This window comes from Anas platyrhynchos, chromosome 8 (genome assembly GCF_047663525.1).
Source record: "Anas platyrhynchos isolate ZD024472 breed Pekin duck chromosome 8, IASCAAS_PekinDuck_T2T, whole genome shotgun sequence".
NCBI classification, from domain to species: domain Eukaryota; kingdom Metazoa; phylum Chordata; class Aves; order Anseriformes; family Anatidae; genus Anas; species Anas platyrhynchos.
The window spans coordinates 8,192,172-8,214,143 of NC_092594.1; the positions used below are offsets into that span (position 1 = coordinate 8,192,172).

General features: G+C 36.9%; 2 protein-coding genes across 6 annotated transcripts in view; one reads left to right on the plus strand and one right to left on the minus strand.

Moving 5' to 3' along the window:
- On the plus strand, positions 1-9,291 carry C8H1orf146 (chromosome 8 C1orf146 homolog). 5 transcript variants are annotated; one of them, XM_072041740.1, is made up of 6 exons: positions 1-138; positions 1,204-1,317; positions 4,248-4,341; positions 5,381-5,549; positions 7,241-7,319; positions 8,705-9,291. In XM_072041740.1, the coding sequence occupies exons 2-6, from the start codon at positions 1,249-1,251 to the stop codon at positions 8,822-8,824; spliced, it is 531 nt and encodes a 176-aa protein (XP_071897841.1). In that variant the 5' UTR covers positions 1-138; positions 1,204-1,248; the 3' UTR covers positions 8,825-9,291. The 5 variants fall into 5 exon arrangements, with proteins under 5 accessions (XP_071897841.1, XP_071897842.1, XP_071897844.1 ...); XM_072041741.1 differs by lacking the exon at positions 1-138 and adding an exon at positions 402-708; XM_072041743.1 differs by lacking the exon at positions 1-138 and adding an exon at positions 402-623 and having other exon boundaries at positions 8,398-9,291.
- GLMN (glomulin, FKBP associated protein) overlaps positions 8,841-21,972 on the minus strand; it is a 22,814-nt gene continuing 9,682 nt past the window's right edge. Inside the window, exons 10-19 of the mRNA XM_038182773.2 lie at positions 21,904-21,934; positions 21,444-21,533; positions 20,936-20,977; positions 20,774-20,847; positions 20,375-20,459; positions 16,717-16,826; positions 15,466-15,529; positions 11,537-11,660; positions 10,096-10,178; positions 8,841-9,962 (exon numbers count right to left, since the gene is read on the minus strand). Coding sequence (XP_038038701.2) covers positions 9,855-9,962; positions 10,096-10,178; positions 11,537-11,660; positions 15,466-15,529; positions 16,717-16,826; positions 20,375-20,459; positions 20,774-20,847; positions 20,936-20,977; positions 21,444-21,533; positions 21,904-21,934 — 811 coding nt within the window. The 3' untranslated portion in view covers positions 8,841-9,854. The remainder of the gene's footprint in view (positions 9,963-10,095; positions 10,179-11,536; positions 11,661-15,465; positions 15,530-16,716; positions 16,827-20,374; positions 20,460-20,773; positions 20,848-20,935; positions 20,978-21,443; positions 21,534-21,903; positions 21,935-21,972) is intronic.

Sequence of the window (21,972 nt, forward strand, 5' to 3'; positions counted from 1 at the left end):
TGGGCTCCCACCTGTACCTCAGCAGAGGCCAATGGCCCTGCGGACTCCAGGGCAACACAGAGCCAGTGGCAGGAGCCAGAGGGCAGCAACCGGCTTCAGTGTCTCCTCAGTTGCCAAGAAGTTCCCTCTTTCCTAGTGGTAAATTAAGTGCTCGTCATCTGTTTGCTGGGAGATGTTGGTTACTTTCTCTTCATTCCTGAGAAGCTGTGAGGGAAAGCTGGTTGGGCGACTGCAGGTCGCCAGCATGGAGCTGCCATGACTCCTCCCAAGGGCCACAGGAAGGAGTTGGGGCCCTGGGAGAGGCCGGGCTACCACTGGCCCCATGTTCTGCAGTGCCCCTTCATGTCAGAGGCCCCCGGTCCCCTTGCTCAGCTGCGAGGCCGAGAAGCGCCGTGCACGGGATGGCTGTGGGAGAGCAGAGAGCCCTCAAGGCAGGAAGCACGAGCCACAGCTCTCCCTGCCCCACCTTCCCTGCGGCCTCACCAGGCCCGGGGCCTACATCACTGCCAAATACCCATTTTTTTCAAGCAAGGAGCAGCTCCGTTAGAATGTAAATTGGGAACCGAGTGGCAGAAGGGATTGTGCAAACCAGCTCTCCTGGCACCTAAGGTGGCGTGCCCCAGGTGGGAACCTCAGGGGGGCCAGGCCCCGCATGGGGCTTGGGCTGCCTCAGGCGCATCCACACTGCCCCAAGCACTCCTCAGCCAGGTAGAAAATGGGCTCCAAACTGGGCTCGGGGAGTGCTTGCAGAAGAGTGAAACGCAGCCACCCACGGAAAGAGTTGCTGAGCCGAGTTGGGCAGGAGGCGTGGGGAAGACTGCCTAAAAATACTTTCCTGTAAAAGGAGCAGAGTAACAGCTGTGCCCTTTGAAAACAGAGCAAAAGTTCCTTAGACATCAAATAAGTTATAGAAATTTCTAGAAATGTATTCTTGAAGTCATTTATGGTGCTCGCTCCCTGTTAACACCTCTAGATGCAAATTTTGTGAAAAGCCATTTAGATAGGTAACTGCCATTTTATATAGATCAGTTTGGTGGTGATGGGTACCTGTAAACATCTTGGAGAACTGGGTAGTGCCCTGGTTGTTAATCATACCTTCAATGGATCTCTGTGCCTTAAATACTGTATCTCTTTAATTAAGATATTTGTTATCTCTATTTTCTTGTTTTGTTTTGTTTTGTTTTGTTTTGTTTTGTTTTTCAGAGAGGCAGCTGAGATTTCATTGCAAAGCCATTAAAACCACAAAAAATGACAGAGAGTGGTGGGCAGGAACAGTCAAGATGGATAACAACAGTTATTATGAGTACAGGCCTTCAGGTACAAGACTATTTGTCAAGAGCAGCATGTGACTCACTAAGAAGCAGTGAAAGAAGTATTTTCTACATTATATACATGGAAATAGATTTTTTCAATATCAATTAATATACCTTTTAGATGATTAAACAGCAATGTTATTTGAAGTTGCTTCCACCATAGCACTGGTTGTTGTCTTTTTTATTTTTATTTTTCCCTACCTACTTCTGTACATATTTAGTATTCTAGCCATCTGTTATTCTGAGTTGTACTGCTTTAGGCCTGTTCTCCTGACTCATCACTTCTGCACTGTGCTGATGCTGCTTTCAATTAGTAGTATAAATAATTCTTCCAGGAATGTTTTTAATTGTCTGAATTTCTCCCTAAACACTTTATTTTCTACTGTACAGTATCAACAATGGATTAGGTTATTACTTAGTAAGTGTGCAATTAAGCTTAAAATAGTCGTACAGATAGTGATGTGTATTTATAACTGTTAATATCAATTCCCCAGTAAAATGAAAGGGGCTGTCAAGGAGCTGATAATTAGTGCCTGCAGCTGAGGCCAATTTCATGCTAGCTTGAAAGAATTTAGAGGCTGAGGGCTTTGACTTACAATCAGGGATAGCTTACATTAGTTTTGCTAATGAGGTTATTGCTCTATCTTTGCTGTGCAAATAGGTGAATGGTTTTGAATTAATTCCTGAGTCATTTTACTTTAAAGCCTATTCTTATTTGTCTGCTTGCGCTGGGAGGATAGCTGTTAAACTGTTCCAGGTTGGTGAAAGTTTCAAGAGTAACTTAATCTGTAATATGGTGAGAGGTATCAGAGTGTGATGATTGCATCGGCTATACTTTTTAAGTATGTAAACAGGAAAAGGAAGACTAGGCATAACATGGGTCCCTTGCTGAACGAGAGGGGTGTCCTGGTAACGGGAGATGCCGAGAAGGCGAAGATACTGAATGCTTTCTTCACTTCAGTCTTTGCTTCAAGGACTCCGCCTGGGGACTCCTTGCCCATGGTGGGAGGAGAAAGGGTCTGGGAAATGGAAGGCTCCCCCATGGTTGACAAGAGAGTGGTTCGGGAGCATCTGAGTGGGCTCAATGCATACAAATCCATGGGTCCCGATGGGATGCTGAGGGAGTTGGCAGAGGTGATTGCCAAACCACTCTCTTATCATCTTTGAAAGGTCCTGGAGAACAGGAGAGGTGCCTGAGGGTTAGAGGATAGCCAATGTCACTCTGGTCTTCAAAAAGGGCAAGAAGGAGGATGCGGGAAACTACAGGCCAGTCAGTCTCACCTCTGTCCCTGGAAAGGTGTTGGAACAGCTTGTTCTGGATGCCATCTCCAACCAATTGGAAAAGAAGAAGGTTATGAGGAGTAGTCAGCATGGATTCACCAAGGGGAAGTCGTGCTCGACCAACCTCATTGCCTTCTATGATGGCATCACCAGCTGGGTAGATGAGGGGAGAGCAGTGGATGTCATCTACCTTGACTTTAGCAAGGCTTTCGATACTGTCTCCCATGACATCCTAACAGCAAAGCTGAGGAAGTGTGGGATAGAGGAGTAGACAGTAAGGTGGGTTGAGAACTGGCTGAGTGGCCAAGCTCAGAGGGTGGTGATCGGCAGCGCAGAGTCTGGCTGGAGACCTGTGACTAGCGGTGTTCCCCAGCAGTCGGTGCTGGGTCCGGTCTCGTTCAACATCTTCATCGACAACCTTAACGAGGGAATAGTGTCTGCCCTCAGCAAGTACGCTGATGACACAAAGCTGGGAGGAGTGGCTGACACGCCAGAAGGCTGTGCTGCCATTCAGTGAGACCTGGACCAGCTGGAGAGATGGGCAGGAGGAAACCAGATGAGGTTTAACAAGAGCAAGTGTAGAGTCCTGCACCTGGGAAGGAACAACCACATGTATCAGTACAGGCTGGGGGACGACCTGCTGGAGCAGAGCTCTGAGGAGAAGGACCTGGGGGTCCTGGTGGACGACAGGTTGACCATGAGCCAGCAGTGTGCCCTGGTGGCCAAGAGGGCCAATGAGATCCTGGCGTGCATGAACAGGAGCATGGCCAGCAGGTCAAGGGAGGTGATCCTCCCCCTCTACTCTGCCATGGTCAGGCCTCACCTGGAGTACTGTGTCCAGTTCTGGGCTCCCCGGTACAAAAAAGACAGAGATCTGCTGGAAAGAGTCCAGCTGGTTGCTGTCTCCTTCAGGGTACACTTGCCATCTTGACTGTATTTTGTACTCTTTTATTAGGTCATGACACCTCCCTGCATGGCAGGTTGGCTACATTTTAAAAGGGTAACCTAAAAAACATGTTAGTTAAAAAGGATTCAGTGGTCTAATCTTTAAAATGTGTGGGCTTGAGCAGCTTTTATGTACTGCAGAAATGCTTTTTGTAGGCTGAAAACTATATCCAAACCCACTCCATTCTGCAGATGATTATGTTGGATACTGCAGTGTCTTAGTTTGCCTGATTGGATTGCATACTGTCAAAAAGCTTTAATGAAAATCATTTCCGATACAGATTTTCTGATTTATCTTCCAAATGAAATGCTGATATCCATGAAAATAATAACAGTCTAATTAACTGGAGTCTTAGAAACACACAACTATATATTCCTCACTTCTGCAAATCTTCCTTTAGCATATCTTACAAAAATAGGATATATAATGTTTGAGCTTCTTTATGCTTTGTGCAAGTTTCCTGTGGCAAACTGAATGTATGCATACAAAATTGCTGTTCAATGATTTCATATCTTTCAATATAAATATTCCAAAACTTAATTAACTGAAAAAGTTTAATTAACGCTTTACTACTTTTATTGCAAGTAGAATAAATATTTTTAAAGCAACAATGCTAAAGTTCCATCTAAAACCTTCAATGTTTTAAAAATCTTTGTATTTAATTTGTTGGCTGAAAACGTAAAAATAACATGTTACAATTTATTTAGAATCATGAAATCTCTACAGTTCTACAGAGGCAGCAACATCGAGTTCGATATTCAGAATCAGTGGAAATTGGATCTGTGATTTTTTCTCTTTCTGGTACGGTACTTTGAAGTTTGTTTTTAAATTCCTAATCTCTAATGATGCACCAAGTCAGGATCTGTTGTAGGCTGCAGTGAACTGAATAAAAGCTTCTGTGTTGGGGTGTCATGCAGTCGTGCAAGGAGCTGTGATTTCATAGCACTTTAAGTCAGAGGATGGAATGTTTCCATCATCAGCTGGACTATTTAGTATAGTTTTGTTAAAACTGAGTAACCTTGTTGAATGCCATTTAAACCTAAGATATCCATTGAGATTTTTAGTATACATGGCTGTAAATGTAAGAGTGAACTGAGATCTTCGTCTTTAATTATTCCAGTTGCATTTGCAGTCCTGGTGGTAACAAGGGGGTTAATGAGCGTATTTGTTGTTTGAACAGGCTTGATTAGGAAATCACTGAAACTGCAAACATGAAACACCTGTCCATCCTTTTCAGAGCAGTGGATGCTTTAGACAGGTAGACAAGATCTTTAGTCTAAAGCTTCCCTGAACTATAAGGATTAAAGGCATAGATTGGTCCAGTCTTTTGTATCTCCTTGTTAAACCTACTAAATTTACAACATAACTTTCCCTTTCAGAGTAACTTAGTTGATGGGGTTATAATTTCATTTTTCATGGTAGACATTTTAGCTTAATCTTAAAATAAAGGGTATTTGTTTAGCAATTCTTATTTCTAAATAAGATAAACTCTTCAATCTGTCTTTGCACTAGTCCTAAATACATTCCATCTTAGCAATTTCTTGTTCCTGAAGCATTTGCATGCAAAGGCATTCAGATGTCTATACCTTGAGTGTACTGAATGCTTTTTTGATGTTAAGGTAGAAAATAACCTCTGAGTTTTTTGTAGTTTTATCTTAAAATTACTAGCTAAATCTCATGATTGCATTTCACCATCAAGATTTGTGAATTCATTCAAACAGTTTGTTCTATTGACTATTAAACTAATACTGGAATAACAATTCTGCTTATTGATCTAGGTTTTTGTAGTGAGAAGGCTTAATCACGTTATTTCCATGACATATATTAATTTCTTCAATAGGTGTTGCATTTATACTGGCAGACACTCAAGACGTAGTTATGAGAGGGGAAGAACAGTTTTTAGAAAGAATTCAGAAGTTCATAAACATACATCGGAATAGTTTTTTGGTTTTGTCAGCTGCTCTTCATGGACCACAAGAATGGAATATAATGTTTAGGATTCAGAGAAGGTATGATTTCGACATCAAACCAATCTTTTTATTACTAGGAAGAAATGAAATAACTGTTTACTCAGCAGTCCTAAATTCAGATGAATTTTATTTTCCCCTGGCAAAAAAAAAAAAAATGTTTATTAATGGAAAATGAAAAAAATGCTGAGTGAATAAATCCAACATGTCATAGTTAACAAAAAGGGATCTTCCTCAAAACAGCAAATAATCTTCCTTTCAATCACTTTATGGCTTTGTAATCCTTTTTCAAGTTTTTCTCTCGCACTGGAAAATTAGGCAATTTTCATAAACTTTTTTTTTTAGTTCTGTCAGCATCTTTTCTTGGTCATTTTCAAAACAGAACAGGTAAGTTTTCTTCATGTGAAAAGGCTTTATTGTAAAGTACAGATTCTTTACCAGGTGTTAAAATCTGTTCACTTTGAACAGTGTCTACTATGCACAGCTAAACAATGGAAATAATGTTATTCTATGCTAGGAGTATAAAACTAGACATTAAAACTGGTGTATTTAAAATATTATCTGTGATTTCTAATGAAGCCTGAAAACTTACATGTTTCAGTATGCACCTGCTGAGAACAGTTATCAGATTCTGTTCCATACATTTAATCAAAACTATTTTCAGGTAGGTACAGTAGTCTTAACTGCAGTTGATTTTCACTCTTGACATCAAAGAAGTGACTATTCCAATGGAGTCTTTGATCTTTACCTCCTTGAAACTAGCGCCACGTTCATTAAATCCAGGGCACGTTGCCAAAATGCTGATGAGTAGCAGAGTGTATGGGATGAAATGTAGGAATCCATTATCCTTGTATGAAAATTCCATAAATTTTCATGAGAGCTCTTAGAAGCTCTGCCACCATTCAGCAAGAACATATTATTCAGCTGATGGCAATGCTAATTCTCAATCTACTTTTGTGCCTATTCGGAAGTGCGTTGATCACTAACAAATGTGACATTTTGAAAATATATTCCCTTTGGCAAGTCAGTAATTTTATTAAAATAAAAAAATAGTTTTCTAATTTCAGGCCACGCCAAATTGATAGTGACAATTGTATTTTAGATATTTATATTTTTAGATTAAATTATATTTTCTACAACAGAAAATGACAGCAATGCTAACTTTATTGTCACTGTTACAACATACTTAGGCTAAAAGTCTAGAGAGAAGCTCTGTGCTTGCCTAAGCTTTGATACCTCTCTTCTATGACTGCCTTGAATGACAACTGGCACTAGTTATTTTAATCTTCAGATTCCATTCTCAAGCATGAATGCATATGAATAACTTTATTTATATAGAGAGAATGAATTTCAGGTTAAATTATTGGAATAAAGTTAAATTATTGGTCCAAGTCTTTACGTGAAATTCTTAGAATTATCTCAAAATCTTAATCACATCTAATTAACATACGGATTGCTATATTTAGATAGCACACTACAAAGATATAGTTCAAGTTCTGAAACTTTTTTAGAAGCTGAACAAATGGTATAGAAATGGGACAGATAGGTATACAAACAGCATGAATTCTCCTGTTACCGTTAAAGATAAAAGCAAACTTCTTCATCTAAAAATAAAAACTATTTGTGGTGCAGACATAGAAGTTGTTTAGATTGTGTGGGAGTGATTTCTGAGTTTTATGGCATAATAATTCAAGTGCATTCAGAAAATAACCTCAATTTATTTTGATGTGCAGATTCCTGGGCAGCAATTTACGTATAATACCAGTTCATAATACTGCTGAAACGGTTAAGTTAATGCTAACTATAGCTAAGGTAAGTCTAGTTACATATACTTAAAATTGTTAGCTTCTCAGAACTTCGAGTACTTCAGAAGTATATTAACCAGGAAAAATAAAATAAAATAAATAAATTAGAAAATACTTAGCTTTCCTTACTGGAACTTTGTGTCATATTGACCACAATCCATGTAATAACCTTGAGGTAAAACCGTTGCTCAGTTCTTTAAGCAAATATTTAAACTATTGTTAAAGGTAACTTTAAAAGCTTCTAATAGCATGTATGAAAAATGAGATACTTAAGAGCTAATTCAGCTCTTACTTACCACAGTTACGTTAGGGTGTCTTGATTTCATCAATTAGATCTAAGTATGTAATGGCTTCTTCAAGTAAAATAGCTATCTGAAAAATCTGGTTACCTGTAGATTTTTAAATGATGCACATAATAATGTTATTCTTATAGCTTAATAAGTGTAATTAGTCTGTAACAGCAACACATCCTGTACACATACACATTATTAGAGTATGTTCACTAATCTGGTTTTAAGAACATTTTTTTCCACAAGAATTTTAACTTGCACACTAACTATAACAATATGAGAAGCATCTCATGTACCAAAACTTAAAAAGTAGGTTCGATAGCATGTTAGAAATCAAATATGAATTTGTTTTATCCTTTCCTGAATTTATCTAAAAATAGTTAGTATTAACCTGTTTGGAGTATTCATCATTTTAAGTGTGTAACCTACATCTCATTTATTATATGTGAAGAGTTGCTAAACACTTATTACAAGGTTGAATGTTGTACTCTTCTAACTTTTTATGGACTCTATTGTGGTCTCATCTCTTAATGAAGCATTAATTTAAAAGCTTTTAAGATTACTGGTGATCCTATAAACTTGAATGTGCTTTTCTGCTTGTTCAGAATGAGTACGTCAGATTTCAACAGGACAGCCCTGTAAGAAGTGACATAGTACATACTAAACATTGTAGGGACATAGTACATATTACAAGTTGCCACTACATTATTTCTTGTGAATGCAGTATAGAGTGACCTCTTGCATGAGAGTCACTAATTGTCATAGGACCTAAAAAATATTTTTTTATTGTTCTAGCATAGGCCAAGGGCACAATACCACCCAACTAGTCTAGTCCTGAGCTATCACACCAGCTTCTCTTGAAATACTATCAAGATAATCAGAAGCAATGCTGATGGAACCAGTTACTTCAGGACTGGTCTTGCAGTTAAAGGAATACATCCCATCACCTCTGTGTACATTATTTCTAAACATTTACTTCAGAAAACAGGATTAAAATTTCTTTATGATAAATACATTTGTACTATTTGAAAATTAAGATATTGAACATTTGTTTATCTAAAAAGAATTGTTACCTACTTGTAATATTTTTCTTTCCTCTAAGATGACTTCCAAGCCGTGTGCAGATGCTATTCGTTACAAAATGGCAATGACAAAAGCCCACATAATGGAAAACAGTCCAGTTTGGAAGATGCTTCAGGAATACCAGTTGCATTGTAATTAATTCACTGGTGTTTTTATTCATAAATATAGCAGCTACATTTTGAACAAAATATAGAATGTTCTTAAAATATACCATTCCATTTAAAAGACTGTATATAGAACTTATGCATTTGGAACAAAGAATTGTATTAAAATACCATACAGTGAAAAACAGCATACATTATACCCAATGTATGTTCTAACAAAAAATTTAAAATGCGGTTTAACTGCACTAATAGAAAAACCATCCTGATATTTGATTCAGTTCTGAACTTATACATTCATCTTTTTATCATAACTTCCCAAAATATGTTATGTATCTTAAGGAAAACTTTATCATTAGAAACAACAATGATCAAAACAATTCCAAAATACATTTTCTTGTGCATAAATAGTTGTGTATGAAGCCTGAAGCCTTACAGAGTACATTTTTAAACACAAGTTATCTGTTCTGTTACCAAGTTTTAATGTCTTATTTGGCTCAAGGTTGATGTGTTTTTCTTTAAACCTTGTATAGTTTGCCATAGTCTATTATCTATAGCTTCCAGTTCAGTTTGTAAATATAGAAGTTTGTTTGTCAAAAAGTGCTAATAAAAATAGCTACTGCTTAAACAAGGTTTTTTAATTCATGTCTCTCTAAGTTAATTTATAAAAATCTTCGTAATTCAGAACACCAGTCAGCAACTATTACCTAAAGTATTTTGAAAATGAACAGAACAAGAAATGCACAATCATACCTCCCTTTACACAGCATAACAACAACAACAAAAAACCCTTGTAGACGTACTTTCTAATCTTTGAAAAAAGCACCAAATTCTGAAGAGGAGTACTTTAACAAATAGGCCATCTCTGTGAACCACAGATAAAAATAGCTGAAGACTTCTTAATAAAAATTAAAAAAAAAAAAGCAACAAGACAAAGAGCAGGGTTTACAATTTTTCTAGAGGCTACTCTACACTACTCTTTAAAGGTTGGTAGCCTCCTTTTCAACTAAAGTCTAATAGTCAACATTATCTTCCAAGAAGGATGCTAATTCAAGTATTTCAGTTGACCTAAATGTTTTCAGCCATTACAGCTTTTACTTTCACTTCAATGAGTTCTTCTACTCGAGCTAGAACACTTTCTATTAAATCAAATGTGAAGAGTGCTGAGTGCAAAACCTGAAATGACAGAAGAGATTTAAGTTATTTTTATTACAACAAAGATTTTCTTATCTACTGTACCTGCCCATTTGTCTCTAGATTGAAAACTATTCAATACTGCTGAACAGCTTGGTAAGAACTGCCAACTCACCTGAAGCTGCATTTCAGTAGTCATGGCAGGCATCTTTTCCTCACTGACAGTTAAAGAACAAACTGTGTTAGAATTATTTGCATCTGTAGAAAAAAAGTACCAGAGATCAAGTTCCTGTTCCTGTTAAAAGCAGACACCTAAAGACTGACAAAACAGTGAGGAGAGAAGGTACTGAACTTTAAGAGGACAGGTTGAGCTGGATGATCTCTTTGCACTTACTATATGATTTATGACTACATTACTAAACAGGTAATATCCGTAACTTGAAACAATTTTATGTAGCTAAAATTCTCCTTAAAAGGAAAAAAATATATATACATATACAGAACCTGGTCAGTTTTTGGACACATTTTTAATACTTTCACATTCAGAGATAGCAGGAGATCCTTGAGCTTCAAGCAACAAATCCAGACATGAAATGCTTATTTAAATAAGAAAAGGCTTCAGGTGTCTGTTTCTGACAGACTACTTACCACTGATAAAACTACTAAGACAGTTTGAAAACTAAGAGGAAAATTCCAACATTCAAATCATGTACTTGAAATTTAATGTAATGCTTACAAAGATTATACATTGGGGAGAAAGACTAAACCGTTTATTTTTCATGAGTTAGATGTTCTCTTCTGAACTCAGATCTCATTGCTTTGTCAAAGGCTAGAGAAACGTAAGAGACAAAAATGAATTAGGAAGCTTCTTCTTTAAAAGAAAGGTTCCCTTTAGAAAGATATCCACAGGTTACCTTCAGAAAAAATCCCCTCACTCTGCCTTGTACTTATATAGTTTATAACAACACAAGAGGATAAGACTAGGGGCAAAAGACTGTACTGACTTTTCTGGCAGCAGAAGCAATTTCCTTGGGCTCTCTTAATTATACTGGAGACCACAAAGGAACAGAGGATCAGACATACACTGCAATGGCCTAAAGCAGCTATAGCTCTCATTCCCTGTGGGATGTATCTGCTTAACCCTGAGCAGAATCTGATTCTGTGTGTCAGATTAAAAAAATAAAAATCAGTGTAATCCTTCAGGCTTTAAGAGAGTACCTATTTGCTGTGTGAATTATTTCTGCTCTTGTTAGCCTCTCCACACCCAATATGAAACCTAAGGGCTGTATATTCACAGAGAGATTTAGATGCTCCTGACTAACCTTAAAATCAAAAGTATAAATGCAGAACAAGGTTTGAATGTCTTCAAGTGACATTTCTGTCAGGATTCCATAAGGTTTACAAATGTGATGAGAGAGAAACAAGTTCAGATTTTTCTGACTAATCATGAAAAGTATTAATATCACATATAGCAACTCCTGAATTATTAATTGAAACCTGGAATAGCATGAACAGTTAAATAAAAATATAATCTATACATCAGTTACCAATTCTTTGTTTCCAAAGGATTTCCAAAGGTTCTGAATATGAACAAAGCTAAGAAGAAAACAACTAACCTCTTCTGTTTTCTCTCTTATTCTTTATTTCTGCTTCATAGTGTGCTTTTGACATATTGAGTCCTACATGCAGTGGTTTTAAAAAATTTTTCTCAATCTTAGCAAGTATGGTCCATACACCAGTCTATTCAAAAAGAAAAGAACAGAGAAGATCGGAAATTATTTTTGAAGCATCGCAACGCTAAGTTTTCAAGCAGAAATTTTGACTAGTCTTTATAACATACACTGCTGTGCTGGAAAGGAAAAAAAAAGAATTTAGACTTAACCACTTATTCTTAAGGAAGAATAGCATGGTGACAGATATTTAAGCTCCTTTCTTTCTACTCTCCTGCATTTTCAAAATTATTTTTTGAAAATTAGAGAATGAAGAAGTCAAGAAAAGGGGCAAATGTAGTATGTACAAGAATAACTACAGCAATGGAAATGCACATTTTCAACTCATTCTTGTAAATAAAGCTGAAAGGAGCTTGATATGTTGGTACAGTGGCAAAATAGCGCAAATATTTGAATTAACATTCCTAAATTGCCATTATATTGAGATAACAAATGAAAGCTGTGGTAAATGTCATGCTCCTCGCATACAAGGTTCTTGTTGCAATTAAAGAAGCATTGGAGGAGCGTTACTAGATATGCTGCTACTTCAGCCTTTGTATTCTGAACTGTCATGGTGAATTACACTATGCCAGCATATAGGAACTATATGTACTTACTTTTAAGGTCTTTTTATCTATTGTTTTTAGAACATATACCAAACATGCACCATGTTCCAATCTACCTTAAAACATATATAAAAAAAATAGATATTTGCTTACTGCAGAATCAAATTTTGCTTTAAGCTGTACCAATGTTGCTACTATACACATACAACCACACTAATAAGAGTTCAGACTTGTTACTGGTTCTGCTGCGCTGATAACTCCGAATTTGCCGGCAAGTAACATTGCCCCCCCAAGCTTTACAATCTAGTTACACATTTTTTCCTTGTTAACTTCACTATATACATGTGTGTATATATATGTATATATATATATATATATAGAGAGAGAGAGAGTGATATATATAGTGATATATATATAGTGATATAGATATAGATACACACACACATAAAAAATTTGATATGAAGTGTGTATATACATAAAACCACAAAAAGCATTCAGTGTTCTACTACCATTAAGATTTTAATAAAATCCCTAGTGAATCACACAAAAAATAAATATTATATCGTTATGCTCTGTATTCATTTATGCCCTTAGGCACTGTAGCCGAAATGACACACAAACCTCCTCCCCAGTTTGGGATGGGTGAAAGGAGTATATAAATGGTATTCATGAAGCAAGAGATAGGACAAAAAGATGCTCAAAAGCAAGGCTGTTCAAAGTTATATGCCACGAGAGGAAAACTACACTGCTTTGGCACCTTCTAAGCTTGTAGTTACAAAACTTCTGTAGAAAAAAAATAAATAAATAAAAATAAAGCAGTCTTTGTGTCTTTAGATACAGGAGCTATTTATATGACTCCTTTCCTCAGGCAGTATCATCAAAGGGCAGGGTAAAGATGAAAAAAAATAAGAATTCTTGATGTTAAATCAAGAATTGTCGATTACAGGGGATAATTCACCAAATTTGAACGCTAAGTGACACAAAGTTAACTAATCAAATAAGAAGACCAGTAATAACTTCCACATGAATGGTGCTGAAATGAAAAAATAACTATTCAGAAAAATCTCATTTTTATACTTGATTAGTGAAAGTGCTTGTTACGCAGCAATCAAAACATCCGAACTGACATGAAAGGAAGCATTTTCTTTGCATCCCACTTGTGCTGTATGAAGGGAGAGGGGGGTGGAAGTCAAGAAGAAGTGGCAGCACTTAGATTTATTTTAGGAAAAACTTCAGAAGCAGTGAAGTTTTTTTCTCCTCAAACTGTAAGGATATTCCTTATGACAGACAATAGACGTAAATGTTACAGCAATTGTGTGCTATTATACATAGATTTTTAATAAAAATAAAAGAGGAACTTTTTTTTTCTTACAAAGCTACGCATTTACATGAAATAGAGGAGGCCATAATGAGTACTTAAATTGAAATTACACCATAAATCTGAGTCTACAGTCTATCAATGCTAACTAATAAAATAATAAATCAGAAATGTACCAATTGAAAGCTATTTTTACTGTTCATTTTTAAAACTGTTTTAGTAATCACTACCAATCATGATATTATCATTCTATTTAAATAACATCATTAGGCACTTAAGAAGCTGGTATTCATAGAACTCACAAGTGCTCTAAAAGTGGATCAGAATTTTTTCTGTATTTTAAAAGCAGAAAAAGAGATGCCAAAGTCAATTACTCCAAACCATAAAGAAAGTAGAGGAACTGGGTGATAAACAACAAAATATCTTAGTATACATATCTGCTGGTTGGAATATTTATCTGGCTATTATACTGCTTGTTGATGTCAGGAAAGGCTTTACTGTACTTTAAAACTGGAAAGTAATTTATCTTTACACTGTCACTAATTTTAAGAAGTATTTTAACGCAAAATGAAAACATTTAGTACTAAGGAGACAGGTGATATACTGCAAGATATAGCAGATAAAAAGCTACTGAATTGCATAAGTTAAAGGAACATTGGAACATAATGATTTGAAAGGAGTCAAGAGAAGTTGCAATTATTATTAGAGTAAGTAGTCATTTGGTAACAGAATGTAATCAGAAAACTAAACCACACATAATTCCGCTGGCTCTTCAATGCTGTAGTGACACAATGAAAGTCAGAGCATTTATAAATCATCTGCAGGAATATGAAGTCTGAATATCAACCCAGCTGTGAAAATTAAAATTTCTGACTACCCTGAAACACACGTGCCTCATCTGCAGATGAACAAGAGTGACTACACACACAAAAAAGACAAAAATTCATCCTAATATACTACCTTGAAAAGCCAAACAGCACTTGAATAACAAACAGCACTGATTTACTAACAGATATAACTGACTGCTTCAGACAGAAAAGAGGTAAACAAAACAGAGAAGAAAGATGTAGGTATTACAAAGCAATAAAATCCCAGTTAAAAGTGAGGCAGCATAACATTATATGGATAAAATACATAAGGGCAGTTTCATTTAAAATATACTGTGAAGTATATACAGAGTATTCCTGAAATATCTACATTCAAACATCCACACACAGGAGAAATGAAGGTAAAAAGATATAGATATAATAAATACATAGGTAAACTGCATCGGTGGGCAGTTTAGCCTGGCAAGTTGCCTTTGCATAAAACAGGCTATATCTGATAAAGCAATGGAACAGAAACCTGGACAGGCCTATCAATTCCTTTCATCTCACAGACAAAACGTTTTTCTATGTTAATACCCAGAGAAGCTGTTAATATGTAAATACAGAATACATCTTTGCACAGTTAAAAACTATTTAAATAAGATAATTAAATATTTTCTGAGAAATCTTAATGCTAATAACTTTAAGCATGTCGCACAGAAAACAAATTTTACCTAAAGATGAATAAATGGGATCTTTTGAATTGCAAAGGCTAGTAAAGAAATCCATTAAGATATTCACTTGGGGGCTTATCAGTGAATAAATAATCAAGACTAATTTTTTTTTTTCTTATGGGAATCCTTGATAGGGATGTTATTTTATGGTGACATACTAGATAGTGACCAGATCTCATTAGGCAGAGTAAAAGAATTAGCTTGTTTATGGTAACAATTAAATATGAATGCAACCATATTTCATCAGGATAAAATAATACATTGTACATTTCTAAATACAGCCAAGTAAAATATCACTTCTGGATTGCTGAGCATTTGGGAGAAAAATGCAAAAAACATGTTTTTGACTTGAGGAAATTCTCAGTCCTCTGCTAATCAGAAATCAATCAGTTTCAAATCAGTTACTACTTACTTGATTTTCACTTTCACAATCCTTAATGACTAAGTATCTCAGCAGATTTAGTGATGCCATAATCCTGTGAATGAGAAACACTACTGATCATTTAAAGTGCAGACATTTATTACAGGGCTGATAACTTAAATTGCTCATTAGCCAGGCATCCTAAAAATATCCCTTTGTACAACATGAAACCACTTCTCTGTTGAGTAATATAGCTTAATCGAGAGCACCAGTGTGCACTTCCCTGTTACAACAGAAGCTGACACTTTACAAGTAAGATTAAAACCAGCAGTAGATTAGACAAGGTCAGTGATTGCAAGGAAAAGAGTTTTCTGAAAAGAGAGAACTATATTACAGAATTTCTAATATATATCACCGCTGAGATCCACAGCTGATTTGAAACTAGTCTAGCAGTTTTCTTTCTTACTGTATTGATTTTTTTTACTTTCGTATGCTTTTTAAATGTGTATTTTGCTTTTGTTTTACTCTTTTTTTTTTCTTTTAGCAAAAAAATATTAATTGTTTTTTTCCAGATAAACAGTAGCACTGTCTCCAAGTATGGATTTTACATCTGGGTTTTTAAGCAGTTGTGTCCATCTGGACACCATCATCCTGCGGATTTACAAGCTCAATTTTTATTCATCACATAGGAAGCGACTTGTCCTGTACAGGAGATTTTCAGAGGCATTTCCAATTATTTTTATATTATTTAATGCAAGTATTGTTGAGATACCTCTGTATCTGAGCGGAAACTCATGACACACAGGGCTCTCAGCAGAAATCTGTGCAAGAACCTTGACAAGGCTGCGTGCTGTAAGTTACATCAGATTGTTTTTATACCCCTGTATCAAGTAAGGCAACACACCACATTTCTTCTGTTCTGCCAGTTGCTGATGTTATTCTTCTGTTTCCACAGAAAAATGACAAACCATGCATTCCTGAAGGAATAATGCTTTACCAATTAATTCTGTAGTCTGACATAAGGCCTCATATTTTTGAGGAGTGCAGGAAGAATTCACTTCTTATTGTTAACACCAATATAAGAGCACTGTAACATTCTTCTATGCACAGTTAGTTGAAATAATGATAAATGATCATTTGCACCTCTGTTTCAAAATAAATCTAAAATACATTGATGTTGTCACTTCATTAATTATGTAGTAAGGTAGTCTGACTTTTTTTTTAAGCAGTTAAAAACAAACAAAAACAAACAAACAAACAAACCAAAAAAGAGAAAAGCCTCTAATTGTAACTACAACTCACCTATCTGAGTTTTGGAGAAGATCTGTCTCAGCACCTTCAGGAAGGAAAAGCACTAAATCTAGAAGGGAGATCAGGTGATGTCCTGTAAACCAGACGTTGTCATGTGCCTTCTGAAAAATGATACAGAAAGTTTATCTGAGTACAAAATTTAAATCTTAAATAAAGATAAATAAATCTTAAATAATTTAACATAAACAATATAATGGCAAAGGGTCTAAAAGGGAAGACATATGAGGAGCAGCTGAGGTTACTCAGTTTCGTCAGCTCACAGCAGAGGAAGCTGAGGGGAGGTCTTGTGGCAGCCTGCAGCTTCTTCACAAGGGGAGAAGAGAGGCAGGCACTAAGCTCTGCTTTCTGAGGAGCTCTGCTCTCAGCAACAGGATCCGAGCAAATGGCATGGAGCTGGGACAGGGGAGGGTCAGGCTGGGTGTTAGGGTAAGGTTCTTCACTGAGAAGGTAGTTGGACACTACAACGGGCTCCCCAGGAAAGCATCAAGGCTGGTGGAGTTCAAAAAGTATTTGGACTTCACCCTCAGAAATATGTTTCTTGGGTGGCCCTCTGTGGAGCCAGGAGCTGGACTCAATGATCCTTGTGGGTCCCTTCCAACTCAGGATATTTTTATGATTAACAAGAATAATTTGGGGAAAATGGAAAGCTAATAAATACACAAATTAAATGCCAGAGGAAATATTTTCTAATTACTACATGTGATCAAAGTATATAAATTAGTCTTTTCATAATCTTCTCTATCTGTATACTGATATTAGATGAGACAAGAAGGGTACCTGTCAGCATTAAGTTAGATCAGATGAGAAACCTAAAAAGATAAAGACTACCTAGGCAGTAAAAATGTTATCCACTTATTTCATGATGTCTATAGCAAAATTATTTGCAACAAATATAGAATATTCAAATCCGTATGATAAAATTTTAAAATTATTAGACTTTTAGACAGCTTGTTCTACACAGCAGTTCTGTATTGACAGAATTCTGAAGCTGCACAGGCAACAAATTCAGCAGTAAAAAAAATTCAGAATGTATTTTACCTATTCAATTTTAGTGCAAGCTTCTTTTGGGAGAATTTTCATAGTATTAATTTCTTCACCTCCTGCTGGTTCCATATACAGGACAGACTATGATCTGATAAATAGTAATTCCCTGTTCTCTAACACGGTTGTGCCCTTATATTATAATTGTGTTACACTTCATAAACGCTAGCATGAAATATGTGCAAGTTTACTATGTTGTCCTATTTGACAAAATTAAGACCTTTCAGATGAAATCTGCTTTGAAAAAGGCCTTAAGAAGTAAAAAGGGGAGAAGACAAGAAAAGAAAAAAAAAAAAAAAAAGGAAAAAAAAGGGATAATCATTTATTTATTAAGTTTTCCAATTTCCTGGTATAAATTATCATAAAATATGAGATTTAAATGGCTTTGATCTGGCTCAACCCTTTCTGATGAGTATAACATTTGTGAAGCACTCATAATATAATGCGGACTGTCATAATAAAATCTAAGAGAAAAATCAATAGTCTAGACTGTAGTATTTGGGGCCGCTCCTTGATAGGGAAGGTCTCCTCACAGACAATGACATAGGCAAAGCAGAGACGCTTAACGCCTTCTTTGCCTCTGTTTTCAATGCCGATGATGGGCTTCGGGACCCAGGGTGCCCTGAGCTGCAGGACCGGGACGGTGGGGATGACAAACTCCCAACCGACCCTGAACGTGTGCAGGATTTGCTGCTCCACCTGGATCCCTACAAGTCCATGGGTCCGGATGGGATTCATCCCTGGGTGCTGAAAAAGCTGGCGGACGTCATTGCGGAACCTCTCTCCATTATTTTTCAACGATCCTGGGAATTTGGAGAGGTCCCGGTAGACTGGAAGCTGGCAAATGTTGTGCCGATTTTCAAGAAGGGTCAGAAAGAAGACCCTAGCAATTACAGGCCTGTCAGTCTCACGTCAGTGCCTGGTAAAATCATGGAGAAGATGGTTCTCGAACTTATTGAGGCGCACCTGGGGGACAAAGCAGTCATTGGTCCCAGCCAGCATGGGTTTGTGAAGGGTAGGTCCTGCCTAACTAACCTGATTTCCTTTTATGAGAAGATCACCCGTATGGTGGACCAAGGGAAACCAGCTGATGTGATTTTTTTGGACTTCAGCAAGGCTTTTGACACGGTTTCCCATAGGATCCTACTGGACAAAATGTCCACCATACAGCTAAATAAAAACATCATACGATGGGTGAGCAATTGGCTAACGGGCAGGGCCCAAAGGGTTATGGTGAATGGGGCTGCGTCAGGCTGGTGGGCGGTCACCAGTGGGGTCCCTCAAGGCTCCATTTTAGGGCCGGTACTTTTCAATATTTTTATAAACGATCTGGATGTAGGAATAGAAGGTATTTTGAGCAAGTTTGCTGATGACACCAAACTTGGAGGAGTTGTGGACTTGAATGAGGGTGGAAAGGCCCTGCAGAGGGATCTGGATAGGTTGGAGAGCTGGGCGATCGCCAACCGCATGAAGTTCAATAAGAGCAAGTGCCGGGTCCTGCACCTGGGACGGGGAAACCCTGGCTGCACGTACAGACTGGGCGATGAGACGCTGGAGAGCGGCCTAGAAGAGAGGGATCTGGGGGTTGTGGTAGACAGCAAGTTGAATATGAGCCAGCAGTGTGCCCTGGCAGCCAGGAGGGCCAACCGTGTCCTGGGGTGCATCAAGCACGGCATCGCTAGTAGGTCGAGGGAGGTGATTGTCCCGCTCTACTCTGCGCTGGTGCGGCCTCACCTCGAGTACTGTGTGCAGTTCTGGGCACCACAGTATAAAAAGGACATGAAACTGTTGGAGAGTGTCCAGAGGAGGGCTACGAAGATGGTGAAAGGCCTGGAGGGGAAGACGTACGAGGAACGGCTGAGGGCACTGGGCCTGTTCAGCCTGGAGAAGAGGAGGCTGAGGGGAGACCTCATCGCAGTCTACAACTTCCTCGTAAGGGGGTGTCGAGAGGCAGGAGACCTTTTCTCCATTAACACCAGCGACAGGACCCGCGGGAACGGGGTTAAGCTGAGGCAGGAGAAATTTAGGCTTGACATCAGGAGGGGGTTCTTCACAGAGAGGGTGGCTGCACACTGGAACAGGCTCCCCAGGGAAGTGGTCACTGCACCGAGCCTGTCTGAATTTAAGAAGAGATTGGACTGTGCACTTAGTCACATGGTCTGAACTTTTGGGTAGACCTGTGCGGTGTCAAGAGTTGGACTTGATGATCCTTAAGGGTCCCTTCCAACTCAGGATATTCTATGATTCTATGATTCTATGATTTGAATTATATTCAGGAAATGCGAGAATAAAAAAAATACCAAGCAGCTCCCCCTTAAGGACTATGCTTTTCAAGCACAGAGAAGGTAGTAATAACCTGTAAAATACTGTAAATTGTGTAATTAAAACTGCATATATGTAAAATTATAATGTAAAAATACATACACAGAAAAAAGCCAAATCAGTATTTTTTAATTATTTCCCAATCTTATGTTTCTTTTCAATGTATAGTTGTTTGTTTCTGTTTTTGTTTTAAATGCATCACTCAAATCTTAAGTTACATGTATTTGCTCAACATTTGAGATGACAATTTGTTGTTTTTGTTTTTTTTTAAAGGCAATAGGCTTACCGTTAATGATAAGTGAATCTGATCTTTTATTTTTTGAATAATGTATCCCTGTACACCAGCGTGGTTGCTTGTCTTCAGTAAACACCTTCAAACAAAAATAAAGATATTATCATTTAAAAGCTGCCTATAGTTAGCTCAAGACTTGGATGATATTATGGCCTTATTAACGAAGTGGGACTTCTACCTCAGAAAAAGAAAATATCCAGCTGTTATACACTGGGTTATATAAGATAGATGATTTTGTGAAAGGCAACTGAAATTCATTATTTATCCACAATTTAACATAGTGAACATAGTGTGGCTTACCAGATTAATAAAAATTATTTCTGACTGAGTTTCTAAGCAATTAAGTTGCAACAAGGCTTATATTACGCAATCTACATTCATTTGAATGCATACCTGAATAACGTGTACTTTCCTTCTGCATCAAATTTGTCTATGAACAACTGCAACATATTTAAACTCTTCTTTCTCTAAAAATAATAATAAAAAGTTATCTGATAATTTTCTAATTTAAAAAAAAAAAATCACATAATTCATTCTGTGTGTTCTGTTACATACCAGGTACTCCATGGGACAAAGGGTCATAACTTTCACCAAATCCTGCAGTTGGACAAAAAAAAAAAAAAAAAAAAAACATGAATTGTAATTACATGCAGATTATTAGACTACCTCACACTGAATAAAATCTGTTCAAGGTATTAACAAACAAACAAAAACAACCAAAAAAAACTCAGCCCACTAACAACTGCGTCCAAATAAGAATGCGATCAAGCAACACACTTCCAAGGAAGAAGCAAAAATTAGCAACTGCTCTCTTTCAGCTAGGATCAGTGCCTAGCTGCCTCGGTGACCTGTACACGCAATTAGTGTATTTTAGTTGTCACAGTAACTTCATACTGCTGCACATAGAAGACAAACAATTCTGTATAGCATGACACTACAGGTTTCAATTTGACAACACAATTGTATTCAAGTTCAGTAGTATATTCGCTCTCAAACACGTAGAAAACTGGTAGGTATTATTTATAATCAACTACAGAGACTTCTGTACATTGCTTCTTATTACCTGAGGCACGTTAATAAAATCTCTGAATTCTAAATACTGATGGCTAAGGCTATTATCTTCCATCCTCAATAAACAGCTCTCAAACAGGTCCTGTGAGTGAGAAAGAAAAAAAAAAAAGAGGCAAACAAACAAAAAACAACTACCAACACCTTATAAATTAATGTCCTGTATATGTACACGTTTCACATTTCATGGCTACAACTGCCTTTACCATAAATCCTCTTTTGCATATCCAAAGCTCCTAGGAGCTACAAATTTAAGTGGTAATCGTAACTTAAAGGTATGTGAATGTTTGTAATGTTCAATAAATTTAAATGTTTGTAAGACTGAAGAAAATATTATCTGAACTATTATTTGTATACCTTTCTAAGAAAGGGAAATGGAAGTTTTACTGTTTCTCAAATCAGAAAGAGTAAGCATTCAAATAATGAAAATTTGATTAAACAAAAAATAAACTTACAAGTCCTTTAGATAACATAGATTCTTCTGTTCTAGAAAGAAAAAGACATGAAAATTGTTGTAAGTTAAA